The 19,453-nt window shown below is 43.4% G+C and overlaps 1 protein-coding gene across 2 annotated transcripts in view; it reads left to right on the top strand.

Moving 5' to 3' along the window:
• Positions 1 to 19,453, top strand: part of myo1d (myosin 1D) — a 61,871-nt gene that overhangs the window by 11,021 nt on the left and 31,397 nt on the right. For both annotated transcript variants that reach the window (XM_069517305.1, XM_069517306.1), the window contains exons 2-15: positions 3,204 to 3,412; positions 4,027 to 4,120; positions 5,111 to 5,276; positions 5,744 to 5,797; positions 6,158 to 6,253; positions 6,678 to 6,794; positions 7,837 to 8,040; positions 8,287 to 8,432; positions 8,778 to 8,892; positions 9,142 to 9,312; positions 16,564 to 16,634; positions 17,611 to 17,685; positions 18,017 to 18,149; positions 18,237 to 18,403. In XM_069517305.1, coding sequence (XP_069373406.1) covers positions 3,204 to 3,412; positions 4,027 to 4,120; positions 5,111 to 5,276; positions 5,744 to 5,797; positions 6,158 to 6,253; positions 6,678 to 6,794; positions 7,837 to 8,040; positions 8,287 to 8,432; positions 8,778 to 8,892; positions 9,142 to 9,312; positions 16,564 to 16,634; positions 17,611 to 17,685; positions 18,017 to 18,149; positions 18,237 to 18,403 — 1,818 coding nt within the window. The remainder of the gene's footprint in view (positions 1 to 3,203; positions 3,413 to 4,026; positions 4,121 to 5,110; positions 5,277 to 5,743; positions 5,798 to 6,157; positions 6,254 to 6,677; positions 6,795 to 7,836; positions 8,041 to 8,286; positions 8,433 to 8,777; positions 8,893 to 9,141; positions 9,313 to 16,563; positions 16,635 to 17,610; positions 17,686 to 18,016; positions 18,150 to 18,236; positions 18,404 to 19,453) is intronic.

Genomic DNA, 19,453 nt, shown 5'->3' on the forward strand with positions numbered 1-19,453 from the left:
TGGGTTCATATTTATATCGTGACCCAGTTATGTGTAACTCCTGGGTCAGGAGTTCAACGACCCCCAATCTCAAATCAATTAACATAATTTTACAATCGGATTTTAATCTGAACTTGTTATTCCAACTTTAAAGCTCATGAACGACGACTTCACAACTTCACTTATGACACAACACACACACACACACACACATTTACGCACATGTACACACACACATATACACACACACACACACACACAATGGTAAAAAAGTGACTTCAAAGATTTGTTTTACACACAAACGGGAAAATTCTCGGCCGAGGAACTTTATCTGTTCTAAAACATCTGAGGAAAAATAATGACACACACACACACACACACACACACACACACACACACACACTCATGACAAACTCCTCAGATATGAATTACAGAGCAAACCCGAGCACAACCGCTGTCTCCAATCTTGTTTGGGTGGGTCTTTTTTATGGTTAACTCAGGGAGGAGTGTGAGCAATTTATGACGTGTTCTCACCAACAGCCCCCCCCCCTCCCCTCCCCCCTCCCCACAAAAAAAGAGAAAATGAGAAAAGACTGAAGAGGTGAATAAGGATGTGAAAAATAAAAACATCTCTACCCCGGGGCTGGACACACTGTTGCTGTAGTTGTGGCATTTTATACGACTCTGTCTGTCTCTGCTTCACGTTTGTCCCAAAACCACAATTCTTTCACCCAGACAGCAAAAATGAAAAGTTACCGAGAGACACTCAGGCTCAGCATTTAAGAAATGAAAAGTCCTGTACTTCATAAAACAGGATTCAAACCTTTAGCCTGCAGCTGCTGCGAGTTACGTTCCACTACGAGTGACCAAGTGTTTTTCATTCATCATACAAAGTCGTTATTACAGTGAGACAGAATGAAACGTCCTGTTACCTTGAATACAAACATAAAACAGGTCTCGTTGTGTTGAGACATTTAATTCCTACATATGAAGAAATCAATCAGTAATATGTACAAGATGTTGTTTGTGTGTTAGTGTGTGTGTTTTTTGTGCACGTCGTGTCCTCTGTCGGTGCGTTATGGTGCCGTCTGTTGTCCAGAGCTCTTCAGCACGTGTTGTCGTTACTCCGCGTTTGACCCTCGGGGTCGTTGTAGGAAGGATGAAGGACGAGGAGATAATCTGTTGCTGTTCCACTTCTATCTCTTCATCATCGTCTCTGCTCTTGTTTCGACTAATAACAGCTTCACAGCTTATCCCCGCGGCCGCTGGGTCGTATTTTAAAAATACTGGAGTTCTGTTCCTTCCTTGTGTTCATGTCACCTGCTCCAGCTTCTCAAACTGTGAGGATTTGATGGGTGGGTGGAGATATTCAGATATTCAGATACTGATACCAACATGAGACGACTCAGATTCATCATTAAATGCTGAGTCAGGCAAGTATGTGAAAGTCTGTGACGACCGGGCGCCATGTTGTTTAAGGTTGGTTTCACCCAGATGTCAGAATATAGACAGTGTCCCCTTCCTTCTATAAACAGCTGGGACCCCTCCCATCGTGTAAACCATTGTTCACCCCCCCCCCCCCCCCCTGCAGAGGACATTGTGCATGTGTGTTATGTGGGCAGCTCTCGCTGTGTCGACCGGTGCAGAGGGAGACGTCTCAGACAAAGACGTGCGATTGACGCCTGAACAATGGAGCGGGCACACGGCAGCGTCCCGGCACAATGAGAGTTGTCTCTGGCACCAAGGGAGGAAGAACCAGCGTGTTAGCGTAGCTGACAGATGTCTGATATCAATATATGTATATATCTGTATATATTACAAAGGTGTCGTTATCAAATCCTTATGGCAAAGAAATGTTATTTAGGATTCATATCTTACAGTTTAACCATAAACTTTATTACAAATAACTAAATCAAATATTAAAATGCAAACAAATATTATTTAGAACTTGAATTTGTACATTGTTTTCTTTAAATTTAAGTATTTAAGTTGGTTTTAAAAGTTTAGAACTGCCCCTCGATTCATAAACTAAACAGAAATAAATACAGACTAATGGCTGCCTTGTTTTTATTCCCCCTCCCTGCTCCGCTCGACCACCGGTCCGACACACGAGCGTCACTGTTTGGAACCGGTTTGCGCGCAGTGTGAAAACCACATGTCAACCTGAACACTCGAGGATGAGCTCAGCGTCGCACACTCGTCCTCTGTCCTGTTTTCTGAAGGACGCCTGAAGAAATGACCACAGTGTCCGTGGAACTTTGAATGTGACCTTTTGTGCCGGGAAGATTTTGATCGAGTGGAAACTTTTTCTTAAAATATCACTTTCTGCACTTTTAAATGTACTTTTGTCTGCGATGGAAACATTTCTATTTTTATCATCAGTGTTTTACTGAGACTTCTCGAAAGTTTCGAGAAGATAAGATTGAATTAAAAAGGGTCAAGTCATTCACTGTGAATGTTTTGCTCTTTATTTAAAACCATCTCTGACGACTCTGCTGCGTTCTTCCCTGTTTGACTCGTACTTTTATGAGCGAGTTGCTGGTTCGAGCCTAAAAAAGAGGAGTTTCAATCCGTGGCTTTGTCTTTAAACAAATATGAAACTGATTGAGGTTTTGTGGCCTCTAACCCACAATCACAAATACTTTGCATAGAGCTATTAGGAGCGTTTTGGAATAATGTGCTTGTGGCCTTGTTTGCGAGGCAGCGGCAGAGGGTTGGCAGCTGTGAAGAAAGGGATCATTCTTCTGTGCAGAGAAACTGGGATCGTCTTTGGAGAGGAAGGAAGTGAGGCGGGCGGCCTCGGGCCGAGAGACAGAGGGATTGTGTGAGAGAGAGGGAGAGAGGGAGAGAGGGTAGGGTACAGAAAAGGAGTGTGAGAGGAAAAGTATGTGGCCACCTGAACATTACACCCATACGTGATAGTTGCACCGAAACCACCGGGTCCAGACTTTCCAGGAGCTCGTCAGTGAGATCCGACTCTGCTTCTCTGTCGGAGTTTCACCTCCCTGTCACAATAAGCAGGTGGAGGGGGATGTTCTTAAAGGTGGAGCCGGTAGAGGAGGAGAAGAACTGGAAAATAATGGTTTAAACTTCTGATTCCTTGAGTTTCACGAGAGTTTCTGTGACGGCCCCAAATAATCCTTTTAGTGAATTTCTTCAAACTTAGCGATGATGTAGAAATACTTTATATAATTTCCCTCATTGCATTGTCATTGTGTCGTCAGGTTTGAGAAGGGGAGGATCTACTCTTACATCGGGGAGGTGGTCGTGTCCGTCAATCCTTACCGTGCCATGAACATCTACGGCCGCGACACCGTGGAGCAGTACAAGGGCCGCGAGCTGTACGAGAGGCCGCCGCACCTCTTCGCCATCGCCGACGCTGCGTACAAAGCCATGAAGAGGCGGAACAAGGACACTTGTATCGTCATCTCAGGTAACACCAGAAACAACCCCACCCCCTCCCGTAGTAGAGAATCAGTCCTGTTTGAATATTCACATGAACCCAATTCAATAATATGATGAATTCAGAATTCAGTGTTTCCTGAAGCATGGAGGAACCAAACAGAGGAGGAAGCGCCACCTGGTGGTCGGAGGCGGGGCTGAGCGCCTCAAAACCCTGATTCAGATAAAACAGACAAGCACACAGATGTGATGTTGGACTGAATATTTATCTTTATTAAGAATAGGTTTCATTCTGTTCATGTTAGTGACCCTATAAATGAGATTTATGAATAATCGAATTGTTGTGTGACTGTGAAAAGAAAGGAAATAAATTAAAGGATGTGTGTTAATGTTATTTATATGAAAGGTACTTTAAGATTCTTCTTCCTTCTTTTTTCTTTTACATCTGTTGTTTTCTTTAATAAAAATATTTTTGGAAAACACTGAAATAAATCACTAAAACTGTTATGAAGCAGACAAACAACAGACCTACATCATTAAATAAACAAGAATACAAACACATGATGTCTGTTGGTTTAATTTGTAAACTATTAATTATTATGTTTATTGATTCTCTCTTTTTGTTTTTGCTTTTTATCATTTCAGGGGAAAGTGGAGCCGGAAAGACGGAGGCAAGCAAGTACATCATGCAGTACATAGCTGCCATCACTAATCCCAACCAGAGGGCTGAGGTCGAGAGGTGAGCCGCTCTTATTGACACTGTTGAACCTAAACACACAAGAATCCGAGCTCGGGTGGAGTTTGGTGATAAAGTGGTGAATGTTATCAGATCGGACATTTTTACTCAAAACTCAGTTCAAACCTCGTTAAGAGCCGTGGTTTGCAGACACACAGGATGTTTACATTTGCAAATGAAGTGTTTTATTCAGTTACTACCCGTTAGAGAAAAATGTTTCTTCAGTGCCTCAGAGAGTCAATATATTATTTCCTGGGTGTTGAATTTTCCATCTTGAGTTATTATCTTATCTCAGCTAGTGCGAAGTCTCTGTCACATTCTGACGATTAACCCTGGCAGCCAAAGGTTCTGAGCTCAAACTGAGATATGGTTCCACCTCAGCTCGACTTTAGTCCCTGAGAGTGTGTGTGTGTGTGTGTGCGTGTGCGTGTGTGTGTGTGGGGGCTGTTCCTGTAGATAGAGCCCATGTTACAACATATGACACGATGGTCATGGTTAGAATTGAACAATGTTGAAATCAACCTGAGGGAAACAAGAGGCTTTAGTGTGAAGTGAGGTTTTAACGTATATTTGTGTAGGTTGTGTCTTCACCCTCGTAGCCTGACAAGTAATTATTCAGAAGTAGAGCTCAAAATCAAGTGACTGCATTTCCTTTACTTTCATGTTCTCGTCAGATTTTAAGTTCTAACATAGAATTAAAGCCAAGTATCCTCATGAAACCACATTTAAATTCACTAGATCTAATCAATTAACTCATTAATATAAATCCTCTAAACGTGTCTGATATTTTCTTCAAGCTCCAAGAAAAGCCCCAAAAAATAAATGTGAAGAGTTTAAGAATTTAAGTTTCTACCATATCCTTCCACCCAGTTTCATGGAAATCTGTGTCGTGATCGTTTTACATCTGAGTCTCTAGATTTCTTCCAGCACTCGTTCTTTTAACCTGGTTGCACTTAGTCGCTTCACCCTCCTCGTGGTCCTGCCTCCCCTCAGGGTGAAAAACATGCTGCTCAAATCCAACTGCGTGTTGGAGGCCTTCGGAAACGCCAAGACCAACCGCAACGACAACTCCAGCCGCTTCGGCAAGTACATGGACATCAACTTTGACTTTAAAGGAGATCCCATCGGAGGCCACATCAACAACTACCTGCTGGAGAAGGTAAAACTCACCCGAGGGACGAAAATGAAGGAGCTGCGATGTTCGCGCGCGTTCGTTGAAATGTTACGTTCTGTTTGTTGTGTCAGTCCAGGAAAAGGGTTTAATGTGTTGTGTTTTCTCAGCCGAGCATCTGCTCACAATGTGTTCCACATGGAAGCCATCTCGGCCTCAGTGCCTCCACTGCCTGGTGCTGCAGGAAGAAACGTTAGTGAGGAAACTAGAAGGAAAGACGGATTCTATTAGTTTAAATTATTATATTATAGACGTTTCCTTTCTGTGACGAGTGGACGCAGCTTTTATTTCATTTGAATTCCCTCCGACTTAATGGAGCAGATTTTCCTTGAAGCCACATTTCATCCTGTTATCCACAACAGTGCTCTATAAATATAATGTATTATTATTAGCAGTGGGTGTTTGTACAAACATGATGTGACTGTTTGGTGTTTTTGCTTTTTCCCGCTCCACAGTCCAGGGTGATTTTCCAGCAGGAGGGAGAGAGGAGCTTTCATTCCTTCTACCAGGTGAGGTGGAAACCAGGAAGTGACTCAACTTCCTGCAATTAGAAGGATCGTGAATTAAAAAATGAGTTGAGACAAGACAGATCTTTTCATCCACGACGGGTTAAAGACTCCAAAGCTAAAGGCTGCGTCACGTTCAGTATTTAAAGCCGAGTTCAGAACTGGTGATTACCTCCGTCCTGCAGGTGTGTTCATACCTGAGTGTGTCTCCTTTGACCCGTTTAGATCGGATCTCACTTCACGTGCTTCATTCGTGCTTGTGAAGTTTCACAGTTGGCATCGTGATAAATATATTTGCGCTGTATATAAGTACTGCCCGAGGTGTTTTTTAAGTGAAGTGTGTGTTTTCTGTTGCTCCGCCAGCTGCTCAGAGGATCTCCAGACTCCTTGTTACGCTCTCTCCACGTCCAGAAAGACCCGACAGCCTACAACTACATCAAAGTTGGAGGCCAGATTAAGGTGGAACATCTTTTCACATGTGAAGCGGTTTGAAAGTTTGTTTGCAGAACGTACAGATGTTACAAGTTGTGGGTGTGTCGTGATCACAAACGCTGTATTGTACTGTACGGACGTGCGTTTTTTTAAGAAAAGGGTGTTTTCTTCTACTCTTAACGAGTAGAAACCACTGGACTGACATCATGGAACAGGATTCTTCCAAACAGCTGAGGTGCAGGTTTGTTCGCTGTGCGGCTCCTGTTTTAACATCCAGGCGTCACAGCTCATGGTTTTATTTGATGAACTGTGGGAACTTTATATCCTGAGAGGAGGAAAAGTCTGTGACTGGTGAAAGTGGGATATTCTTGCTTTGAACGCTCATAAGATTCCTGTCGATAAATTAGTTTTCATCTTCCTCTAACATTTCTCTCTCTCTCTCTCTCTCCAGTCGAGCATCAACGACGGCGCTGATTTCAAAGCTGTGGCCGACGCCATGAAAGTGATCGGTTTCACCGGGGACGAGATTCAGACTGTTTACAAGATCCTGGCCACCATCCTACATCTGGTGAAACCCTTCACGTGTTTTATATCTGCTCCCCTGTGTTGGTTTGTTTGTCAGCAGGATAATGAAAGGGGGAGAGGGACCTGGCTCTGGGAATAACCCAATAAAGTTTGTTGCAGATTTCAGATCCAAGTCTGTGGATTTGTCACTTTATTTAACTACGTTTTACGACAAATAGCTCACTTCCATTATCAGACCACTTTCTCTTTTATTTCCGCCACAAGAACTTGGATTGTTTGGCCTCAGTGGATGTTTGAGTTCTACTTTGTGACTCGTTTTGTTTCTTCTATCATTATATTCTGTACCCGATGCAAAAGCAGCTCACATTTAATTCTACTTCACGGGTCCCTGGTGCCAGTTGCAGGGGAAACGGTTCAAACAGTCATTACTTGTTGCTTTTCCGAGGAATTTCCTTGAAATAGCTTCATTAGCTCCATTTAAGGCAAATCAAGATCCAGTCATTATTTATTTATCACTTGAAACTTTATTTTCTCTTGTTGAATTGTTTGTTTGCTTGTAAACAGATTTTTATTCGCTGTGCGCTGAATAACATCTTCACTGTGTTAAATTAATGATAATTAGAAGCTCTGTTAATTAGCTGTAAGTCTTTTTTTCTGTGTAAATAAAAAAAAAAAAACATCCTTTACTAGATAGAACCTTGATATTTAGAGAAATATGTTTATTCCCCTAATTTGGGAAATGGGAGGATTAACCAAGCGAGAGCCAGTTAGCTGTTAACGTGCACAGACAAAAGTTTTCACTTGCTAAGCTAAGCTAAGCCAAGCCTTTGACTTAGTGCAAGTCTGTTCAAACTAGTCTAATGAAACTCTTCCTTTAACAAAACCAAAACTAAATAAGCCAGAACTTTTTTTTTAGTTTTTCATGGAAATCTGAAATATTTCTTGAGAAATGTACAAACGTGTTGAAACAAGTGAAAAATAACTCCTGGATCTGCCCCTTTGTTTGAATCTGCTCCGAAAGCGTCAGTGAAATCAGTTCTGTAGTTTTCGCTCGACAACACAATCTAATCTTTGGTCTCCTCCAGGGAAATATGACGTTCGGGGTGGACGGTGACGTGACCTTGATAGAGAACACAAAGCTGGTGTCTGTGATCAGGGAGCTGCTGTCCACCAAGGAGGAGAACGTGGAGAAGGCCCTGCTGTACCGCACCGTGGCCACGGGTCGAGACGTGATTGAGAAGCAGCACACGGCGCAGGAGGCCGGCTACGGACGGGACGCTCTGGCCAAGGTTGTTGTTGTAAAGACAGAAACGTCCATGTTGTCTTTGTCCGGTGTAATGATCAGCGTTGGCCTGCAGGGTTGTGACCTTTCACACTCTGAGTTATTTTCACTGCGATCCACACGAGCATGAGTCACAATGTTATGAGACAGGAGCTTCAACACCAGCACTGTGGTGGATTCCTCTGTGCCCTTGAGCAAAGCGGCCAAACGGTCCATTACGCACGTCTCACACCGAATATCTCATCTTCCTCAGGCCATGTACGAGCGTCTGTTCTGCTGGATCGTCGGACGAATCAATGACGTAATCGAGGTGAAAAACTACGACGCCAGAGTCCACGGGAAGAACACGGTCATCGGGGTCCTGGACATCTACGGCTTCGAGATCTTCCAGAACAACAGGTTGGGATCAGGTTCACCACGAGTTGGGGCCACTTACAGAGACAAGATTTCAAAAATATGAATAATCATTAAGTTTATTTTATTAATCGACCAAACAAAACGATTTAAATGCAAACACAAAATATAAAATCTTGATTGAAAAGACGGAAAAGTTGATTTACTGCAAAATAAAGTTGCACATTTTAAAGAATAAAGTCATAATTTTAGGCTGAGTGTCATTTTAGAGGTGAAACGTCAGAGGATCATCATCTGTATCAGCTGTTCAGTGTAGAGATATTTATAAATGTGGTTTCATTCATAACTCAATGTCAACATGAATTAACATTTCTGTTTCTTGTGCTTTAGCTTTGAGCAGTTCTGCATCAACTACTGCAACGAGAAGCTGCAGCAGCTGTTTATCCAGCTGGTGCTGAAGCAGGAACAGGAAGAGTATCAAAGAGAAGGAATCCCCTGGAAACACGTACGAATTATACATTTATATATATATCTTATGTATTTCTTATAGGTGGGGGGATCTGTTGTTAGTTTTATTCCTCTGTGCCGGCAGCAGCCAGTGTTTTAGGTTTTTAATATTAATATTTTGTTGAAGATGCACAAATGAAAATATCTTTTATCTTCACTGATGTTTTATTTTAACAGAGATTATAGAAAAACACGGTCGACAGTATTTTTTATAACCTCTTGTATATTTTTGTTGTTCCTTCATCAGATTGATTACTTCAATAACCAGATCATCGTGGATTTGGTGGAGCAGCAGCACAAAGGCATCTTCTCCGTTCTCGACGAGGCCTGCATGAACGTGGGCAAAGTCACCGATGAGGTTTTTCTCCAGGGCCTCAACGGAAAACTCGCCAAACACGCCCACTTCACCAGTCGCAAGGTAGGAAACACTGAAGATTCAGTGGATCTGCAGCAAACGGTCAAATAATCCAGCAGCAGGAAATGATTCCGATGACGGATTTTGATCCGTGGTTGCAGGGTCTTACTCATTTGACTTGAAAGAGGGATTTTCAGCTGTGTAGGTGAATGGGTTTGATCCTGGTTCAATCCCTGGTGTAAAGAATGAAGCAGAACATCAGGTGCTGATGTTGCTGGTATGTTCCAACCTGTGAACACCAGGGGGCAGAGTATTTCAGCTCGTGTTCAGAGCCGATGAATAGACTCATTCAGATGGGTGCAGTTTTCCCTGCGGACACACGGGGGCGTCAGCTGGCAGTGGAGAGGCCAGCAGTGAGTCTGACTCAACACTTTGCACGAGTGATGTCACTGCCAGCCAATGGGAGTGTGTGGAGCTGGTGCTGGGATGGGAGGTGGAGGTGGAGGTGGAGGTGGAGGGGACGTGTTCAGACATTTACGAGCAGAGAAACCGAGAACTGTGGGTGATGACATGTGATGAGGAAGAAAACTACAAAGTGAAGCTCTGTGCAAAGTCCAGGGCGAAGACCGAGCACTGAGCGTCTGAACCCTGCAGACGTCGCCTCTCAGTGGATGAAGTGCACGATGACATCGTGTGAGACAAAGAGAGCGAATCGATCTCTGAAGCTTCACTTCCTCCCATCGTCCAGGAGTCGATACGCCCCCCTGCTGTCGCCCTCCCGCCGCCCTCTGACCCGAGTTTAGGGGACGGGTGAAATGAAGGGTTGGAAAACGTACAGTGACCCGGCTGTTACTTCCTGGAAGCAGCGTTGGCCAGAGATCTGTTCTTTCTGTGTTGTTGCCAGGCAACGTTAATGAAGCGTCAGGACTTTTTTAGTCAGGAAGTTGTTTGAGCTGTCGGCAGCTCAGCAGATCTCCAGTGTGTGTGTGTGTGTTTATATATATTCATTATAATGACAACATCTAACATGAGGAGAATCAATGTTGAGATGAAGGAGCGTTAATGAAAGAGCTAGTTTGTCCCGGGTTAGTCCATATGACCAAATTATTTAAACAGCCTTTGTAAAGGAGCGATTCTGTCCCAAGCTTGTTGATCCACATAAACAGTAGTTCTCTATGTCCTTGATCATTATAAACAGGTTCCACTGTAGATGCGAGTCGTTTTATATTTCAAGTTATCTAGTTGTGATCATAATCCACGATGTGGCCGCAGCCGCCGTCCTGGATCTGCAACGATAAAGTAAATGTAAAAAAATAAAATGAAACTGTCCCGTGGTGGCAGCAAAGAAACAAACAGGTGAATCCATGAATGAACAACAGAACTGAAGCACGAGGAGGACGAGCGCGTGGAGGACGAGCGGGAAAGAGGACAAAGAGGAAGTAAACCAGGAGAGACACACCACGAGTGACATTTCAAAACAAAACAGGAAATGGAGAACTAAGGATGCGAGCAATCAGATACACAACAAGAAAAAAAACAAGGTGAATGTTCTAAAAGTAAAAATGTGTTTTTCTTACTTAATTCTATTCTATACACTTTTTATATGTAGATATTTACTGACGTGGGTTAAAAAAAAAAAAGAATTTCATTGCATTGATGACTTTCTTCATATGATGAAAATGCCTTTGAATCTTTGAACACTTAGTTCTCGGCACCACCTGGTGGTCGGAGTAATAGTTGTAGTTGTTTTTCCCATGGGGAGACTGTACCTGTTATCTCCTGATGCTCGTTGGATTAACTCATTGATAACATTAATTATTGTTGTATTAATTCTTGGTTACTACTTTTATTAATATTCTATTTAGATCCATTTTGTCTTGTATTTCAGAAAAAAATATTTTCCATCTTTATTTTTAATTTCAGGAGCAGAGTAGAGGCTTGACGTTTGTGAGTTACTTTCTGAAGAAGAGGAAAATGAATATTCTCTTTGTGTGTGTGTTAGCGGGAACCGAAATAGAAGCAAAATGTCAACCTGCACTCGAAAGGTGTGAAATCATTTCAAGGCTCTGAGGGTGCGAAGCGCGCACGGGTCTGTGCAGACTCCACAGACCCAGAGAGTCGCTGCAGCCTCTTAGTTCTCGTCACTTCAAGTGTGTCTGTCAGCACAAAGGTGTGAAGGTTGGAATGAAACATGAGTTGTGAGAGAGAGAGAGAGAGAGAGAGAAGGAGGAGAGGGAGAGTGGGAGTCACTGTAAATGTGAGAGGAAGTGAAATGAGCTCGCGGGAGAGAACTGGTTGAGTTCAGGAGTAAAAGAAACATGAAATCAGGGACCAGAGAAACAGCACAGTTGTGGAATATCTTTCATATTAACAGTTTTATTTATATTATAAGTTGTTTTTTTAAATTCCTAAACTCATCTCATCTCACAATTTAAATTCTGGATTCACCTCCTGATCTGGATCTGCACCAACATTATTCAGGTCCTTATTTGCCGTAACCCAGTTTCCTTGGATCACTTTTACAGTTTCAGAAGGAAAATCACAACCAGCATCACCACAGAAAACATCAAACCCTCTCTTGGGACCTGGTTTTGTAGCTTCAGGCAACCTGCCTGACTTTATAAAGGAAGATACTGTAGCTCCTGAAAACACCCCGTCGACTCCTCTGCAGACAAATCTAATACTGTTTAGATCGAACGTCTCTAACTTCTGCTTCAGTGTTAAATGATTAATCCTGTTTGGAACTGAGGAGACAGAACAGAGAGATGCTCAGGAAGAGTCTCATCTATTCCAGGAGATGTTCTGTAACACGATCCTCTGCAGTTATATTCTCCGAATGAGGCCACGGTCCGTCTTCTCTCTGCCGTCTACCTGTCTGCAGCGCTCTGACGCACAGAGACACACACTCTGCTCATGCGTTCACATGATAACTGCGTGTGCGACAGCTCACACGCACACACGTGCTGTCGAGGTGCACGGAGAATGAAAGTGAGAACACGTGCGTGTTGGCCGCGGGCCTGAGAGGACGTGGCAGCAGAAGGAAGTAAAGGGAGAGAAAGTTGATATGAGGAACAGAAGCAGATGCTCTTTCACGTCTCACTGTGTCATGTTGCTTTGCCGTCTGCTGAGAAATAATTTTTTATTGGCTTCGTCCTCTCCTCCTCTTCCACAGTCCCTCCATCAACACCTCCCTCTTTTGTGTAATACAGGTGCTGCACACTAAGAGGATTCTATGTCACGTATGCACGAACATGTGTGTTCCCCACCTGCCGGTAATTTGCTGCTAAGTGGTGAAGCTTTCACAGGCCGTGTGTCGGTGACGCTAATTGGAGACACTGTGGTCATCAGCTCCGGGGAGGCTGAAGGTCAGCAGCAGCAGCATGGACGACTGTAGTTGATGTTTCAGGAGCGTTAAGCAGCGGAAACAGTTCATCCCGTGTGAGCGACGATGTAGATTCGAAGGGTTAACGCCTCTGACAGCTGCCTCTCATTGTGCCGGGCATCTGACACAGAATCCGCCCCGTCATCTGCTCCGATGGTGCCCACTGTGGATTGTTGGCAGGTTTGGAGACGCCGTCTCCTCAGGAGATCCGGTGTCCGCTCGGTCCAGAGGCAGCAGAGCAGGAGGTGCGCTGGTGGCAGACAGGATGTCTGGAGCAGTGACGGCGGGAGGTGCTGGAGGGAGAGAGGTGTCAGGGTCAGGGAGGGACGGTCACGCATCACGGTGGTTTGGCCTCAGGTTAAGAATAAGCAGGTGATTAAAACAGCTGACGTGTTCTTCAGTGGCTGCTGCCATCGAAATGAAATGTTAGGACACGTCACGGTGACGAGAGCTAAAGGTGAGAAGCTTCTCATCATCTCTTGTACCTGACACAGAAAGTTCTCCATGTTCCTGAGATCTTCTCAGCTTCTGTCTCTCCCCGCCCGCTCCGCTCTGCCTCTATTTGAGTTATTACGATTGAAAAGTTCCTTCATCCACGTCGAGTCTCTGCATCTCCTGACAAATGTCTTTAATTGATCATTTATTTTTCCTCCACTTCTGCTAAAGAAACACACAAGCAAGAAAATAATGAATTTTACTGGTTTCTATTAGTATTTAGTTTTATTATAATCTTTTCTGATAATTGATTAATCATCTGAGTTTCTTTTTCAAGCAAAAACTATAAAATATTCTCTGGTTCAGTCCCAGTAAAAGTGTTTTTTTGTGATTGAATCTTTTGGTTTTGAGGAAAACAAACATCAGGAAACTTCATTACTTTCCACAGAGGTTGAATAAACCAAACGACCAAGTGGAAAAATGAAGAAGCAGATCAGATGAAACCTCAGCACTTCATTGGAGCTGCTGGTGTTTTATTTTGAAGCTGGTTTGTCGGTCCTGTCGCTGACTTTGCTCTTTTTTCTTCAGCTCCGTCCCTGTTTCACATTCACGGAGCGAAACGCCCGAAGCTGCTCGACATAATCACCGTGTTTTACTGCCTGAATTAGCATCGCTAGCATTTCCACTGGAGCCACCGCAGGTTAAGTGCATCGCTCCAGTTATGTTTCCTAAAGGGGAAGGAATTTACACGAGCTTCTCCCTCCAACGGGTTTGTGGTGCTGGACTCGAACTCTCGACAACTTGGGTTAAATAATGAAATACTATTTGCCAATTTTATGCATCTTATTTATTTTTCTAATTACTTTTTTGAATAAGTTTTATAACCGGTAGAGGGGAATCATTTGTACAGGAAGTCAAAGTAAAGCATTAATGAAATAATTATCAATAATCGAGCTGTTAATATTGTGTTTATTTTTGATTTATGGATAATATTTGTTGGTATTTTTGAATAACTGGAATAACGTCTCCCACTGTGTCCAGGAGCTGTTGTCTCTGTGGTTTATAGTTTCAATATTTCTCAGGAATAAAATGTTAATGAGGTTTTTATATACATTGAATCACAGTCTTCTCCTGCAGTTGCTCGTTTGTTGGTTCTGGTTCATGTTCCTCTCTTCACTTCCTCCGCTCATCGTTATTCTGACCTTGTTGTTCTATTGGTTTGCCCTCCCTCTCCACACACACACACACACACACACACACACACACACACACACACACACACACACACACACTTAGACAGCGACACACTCTCGGTCTTAACACTCGGCTGAATCCCAAACGTGGAGGAGGTGCTAATAATGAAGCTGCCAAGATGTGCGTGCGTGTACGTGCGTGTGTGTGTGCGTGCGTGTGCGTGTGCGTGTGTGTGTGTGTGTGTGTGTGTGTGATGGAGTGTGACTGATTGAGATGGATGAGGGGCACTGTGGCTTCCAGCAGACGCAGGCTGTCTGTCTGTCTGTGCATCTGTGTGTCTGTCTGTTCTGTGTGTGTGTGTGTGTGCACGTTCGTGTGTGTGTGTGTGTGTGTCCTGCAGACGTCACTCATGTTCTCCCTCTGACAAGTGTGTGTGTGTGTTTTGAGTTTCCACAGATAATCTGCCAGACGCGGGACAGTTGGAAGAATCTGGGTTTGTTGCCCACAGGGAGCGTCCAGACGAGCTTAAAATCAAGATCCTGAGCATTAGGAGATTATACAAGCGCCACTGGAACCGTTAAATTATTCAGTGTGGTACTTTCAGAAAGTGTTGCAAACAAAATCATCTGTCTTCCGAACGTTGTCCGTCCTTTGTTCACGGAGCCGTTGGCAGTAAAAAGCTTGAGAGAGGATTATTGGAGGCACTTCAGTGCTTCGGTAGATTCCTAAGTGCCAGGGAGGTAAATAGTTTTATAATTTCACTGAAGGAGTTTCACTTGGATGTGATGATTTACTCAGAGGCTCTTTGTGGGTTTGATTCTGGTTTCATTCAGCTCCCTGATGCAAACATTCCTCCTTCTGTTTTTCGTTTCCACTGCCGTCTGTCTGCAGCATTACTCAGAAACCAGTGAACCGACGGGCCGAGAGTTCTCATGATCACGTTAACGGGACTGTGTGAAGTCTTTTCACCACTGACAGTCGTACGTCGGGGTTTGTTGAGTTGTTTGTGGTTGTTGACTCCTTCAACGGATCCTTAAATTCAGTCAAGCTGCACCAAGGTTCTCACACTCGCAGACATCAGTCCACTGATTGATTAATTAGTTATTTAATCACAGTTTCCCACTGATTATGTTCTAAGATATTTTGTTAGATATATAAGATTAAGAACATTTTCACATTTTTCAATTACAGATTCAATTTCCATGTTATTTCATTTTATGAGTTGAGTTAGTTTGAATAAATCAAATAACTTGAGAGTGATTAAAGTTAAACTTATTCATAAGTTAATGCATTGAAACACTTTAATTCACCTTCAAGTTCTTTGATTTATTCAAACTAACTCAACTTTACACAAAACACTTCATTATGACTTTACTTTACTATGTTATTCAGATACATATTCTTTCTTACAGTGTAGATTAAATAATCGATTATAATAAATAAAGTGAAGATGAAAGTGTTTTCTTTTAAACGTCTGTATCTTTGGGCTGACAGAGTTTTTTTTTTTGTAGCCGAAGCTTTAATCTCTGTTCCGTCTGCTCCTCTGTTCTTGTTGGGATTGAGATGAGCAGGATCCTCTCTCTCCCTCTTTAATCTCTGATGTCACACACGTTCTTCTTCACTCCTACATCTCACACTTTGCAGTCGTGAATAAATCAAGAATCAGAATCCTCTTCCCATTCATGCTCTCCTGCTCTCTGGCCTAAATACAGGCATCACTATCCCACATGCGCTTTCACACTCGTTTTCTTTCACTCGCTCCGTCTCTTCCCATCACGTCACGTTCATTTCTCGTCCTCGTCTCTCTTGCCCACATTCTGGATTCTCATTCGTCACAGTCTTGCAAGTTCTCACGATCTCTCGCTCTTCTCCCATCCCTCCTCTTTCCTCCCGACGGCGTTCAGTGTTTTCCGCACCACTGCATCCGACGTCGCAGGAGCTTTAAGAAGTTCTGCACAGTTTGACATGTGTTTAGAGCCGTAACACACCACGACGTAGGAGTCCGGACAGTTTTAATATACGATCTAGTATTTACAAGGACGGACAGTTTACAGAAGCCGTCCAGATGTTGGAAAACCACACATCTCGAAGTCCAGGGAGGTTGAAACAACCAGATGTGCAGGGAGATGCAAACGAGTCACATCAGATCAGAACCTGACACCAGATCCCCTAAAACTTCTTATTCCTCTGAACTCGAGGATGAACCGCTTCCATTGTTGAGGTCAAAGGTCACTGTGACCTCACATTTAATTTTTCGGTGAAACCTTCGTGTCGCTCACTCATTGCTCTCTGTCGCTCTGCAGCTCTCCCCAACCGACAAGAGTCTGGAGTTCGACAGGGACTTTCGTATCAGGCACTACGCAGGAGACGTGATGTAAGTACAGTTTGAGTTCTTCAGGAAAGCTGGTGATTCATCCTCCTTTTCCCACGTTAGTACATTTTTACATATTCCTGCCTCAGAGGTCCCGACTCAAACTGCAGGATCGAGGCAGGGCGAATAAAATAGCTTGAGGGATTCACTTTGTCCTCTTTGTGTATTCGTTTCCCAAAGTATTATTTTACGTGCACGTAAAGAAAAATCTAAGACACAAACTTTACTGCAACTTGGGAACAAATGAAAACTTCTCAAAAAACTGGAAAAAAAAAAAAAGAACGAGCAGAATAAAAGTCTCATGGGCCTGAAAGACTCCATCTGACTCTTTAATGTATTAAAATCCATTTCCTGCAAAAATGCAGCTTTGTTTTTTTGTTATAGTTTCTCAGACATGCACTGAACTCCAGACATTCGGTGGAACTTTTACTGAGTGAGTCCATGTGAGAGGACATCAGGTAAATGTCCAGCAGGTTCTCAGCGAGCGAGCGAGTGGGTGGAGGACGAAATCCTCAGCTTGTCTCCACTGCCCCTAAGTGGCCGTAGAAATCGCTAATTGCAGGATTAAGGATTCTCCACATGCACACGCTTGGAACATTAATTGACACTTTAATGCGCCCTAAAGGGACAGCACCATGCGTGTCCCAGTCCCTCAAGTACTTGGACGTCATTTAATGAATAAATCGCACGTGCTGAGCCCCCCCCAAAAAAAACGAGCTGAGCCCATTTGTGAGGACTAAGTGTCTCCCACCTTAGGGACGACTCGGAGGGGGTGAGGGGTGTAAGGCCTGGCCGGCTGATCCCAGAGCCATTTACACAAAGATGTAGAGCGTGTCCAACATCTCAGTCTGTGATTTATTTTAACTCGGTGAGTAATAATTCAATCGGCTGGCACACTGAAGGGAATCACTGGTGTTACTGGTCAGAGCAGCACAGAGCGAACAGGGGAACACAACAGCCTGCCTCCCTCTGTTCACAGGTACTCTGTGGTGGGTTTCATTGACAAGAACAAAGACACACTGTTCCAGGACTTCAAGAGACTGCTGTACAACAGGTAACACACACACACACACACACACACACACACACACACACACACACTCATGATTTAATGAGAAAGTAGATTTTTCATAAAATGTCAGGACCAGAACATTTTACATTTTTATAATGAGTGTTTTATATTCTTAGCAATATATTCGTTACTCAGATGTTGTGCGTTGTAACCTCTGTTCATACAAAACTCTTTTAAAAACTCTTTCTGGTGAAATCAGATGTTTTACCGGTTGTCTCTCTTGTCGCATTAAGTTTAGTTTGTATTTTCACTGTGTATTTACATACGAAGCTTGTTATGAACCAGTTTATTATTATTACTTGTTTCTGTCCAGTTCTAACCCGGTGCTGAAGGGGATGTGGCCTGAGGGCAAACTGAGCATCACCGAGGTCACCAAACGGCCGCTAACCGCCGCCACGCTCTTCAAAAACTCCATGATCTCGCTGGTGGAGAACCTGGCGTGCAAGGTGAGGAGCGTGTACCAGGTGTTACTGTGAATGTAGATTAAATGCGTGTCCAGTTGACTCACTGTCGCCCCCTGGTGCCCTCTGCAGGAGCCCTACTATGTCCGCTGCATCAAGCCCAACGACGTTAAATCCCCCCTGCTGTTCGAGCAGGAGCGCTGCCGCCATCAGGTGGAGTACCTCGGTCTGTTGGAGAACGTCAGAGTGCGGCGCGCCGGCTTCGCCTACAGACAGACGTACCCTCGCTTCCTGCAGAGGTACGCCACCGTCGTCCAACTTCCTACTTGTTTCTCGATCCACCACATGTTGAACAACTCTTCTTATGTGCCTCTGAATATTTGAACGTTAAAAAGTTCAGGCAGCAGATAAAAACTTTACATTATCGAATATGTTTCAGTAAAATTTGATTATTTTAACACATTTGGTTATTGTGAAATTTTCTCCAGCAAACTTTACTTTATAATATTTTATTTCATATATAAATGATATGATATGATATGAAATATAAATCACATAAATGAAATAAAATACATGATCACCTGCAGTGAAAAGGAATGAATGACCTCAGCATCCAGTCTCTAATTAATCATACTTTTGTTCACAACCCTCCCAGTCACCAGATAACTCCAGATCTGAGCCTGAGTTTAAGAATACGAACATTAACACAGAAACATCTACACACATTACACTCCACATGTATACAAACACTTGTGTCCTCGCCCCCCCCCCGCGCTGTCACACTCGCCCACTGCCCTCGTAGAAACCAGGATTAGTTCCTCGTCTTTACATAACGTGCTCTCAACTCATCCAACTCTGTGACTCCAATCCCCCTCACTGACGTACCGGGACTTACATCACAGCACTGTCAGTCGCTTGTCTGTGATGGATCTTTGGATGGTGGAAACCGGAGAGCGTCACCGCTGCCTCAGAAAAGATCAAGCAGTTTGAGGATTTCACTGTTTTCACTTTATAATAAATTGAGGTTTTCAACTGTTTCACATACAATGATAGAAATGAAGACATGGTACATTGAATTAATGCTCAGTGCACTGTCAGAACTTGAAAATACATTATTGTTGTCCAGAGACCAGTGCAATAATTAAATCCTATGTCCATGTGCTAAATGAGATCCCACACTTTCTTAGTATTTAAGATCCACTCAGCACTTTACAGCATCACAAGGCTTTTACCCTCTTCAGATATAATATGACCTGAAAAAGGGGTTAGGAGAAGAGAAGCACTATAATAAATCAAGAAATAAAATGCTAATTTCATGTTTTACACGACTGCAGTATTTTCTCACATCG

Source organism: Paralichthys olivaceus, chromosome 21 (genome assembly GCF_024713975.1).
Source record: "Paralichthys olivaceus isolate ysfri-2021 chromosome 21, ASM2471397v2, whole genome shotgun sequence".
Classification (NCBI taxonomy): domain Eukaryota; kingdom Metazoa; phylum Chordata; class Actinopteri; order Pleuronectiformes; family Paralichthyidae; genus Paralichthys; species Paralichthys olivaceus.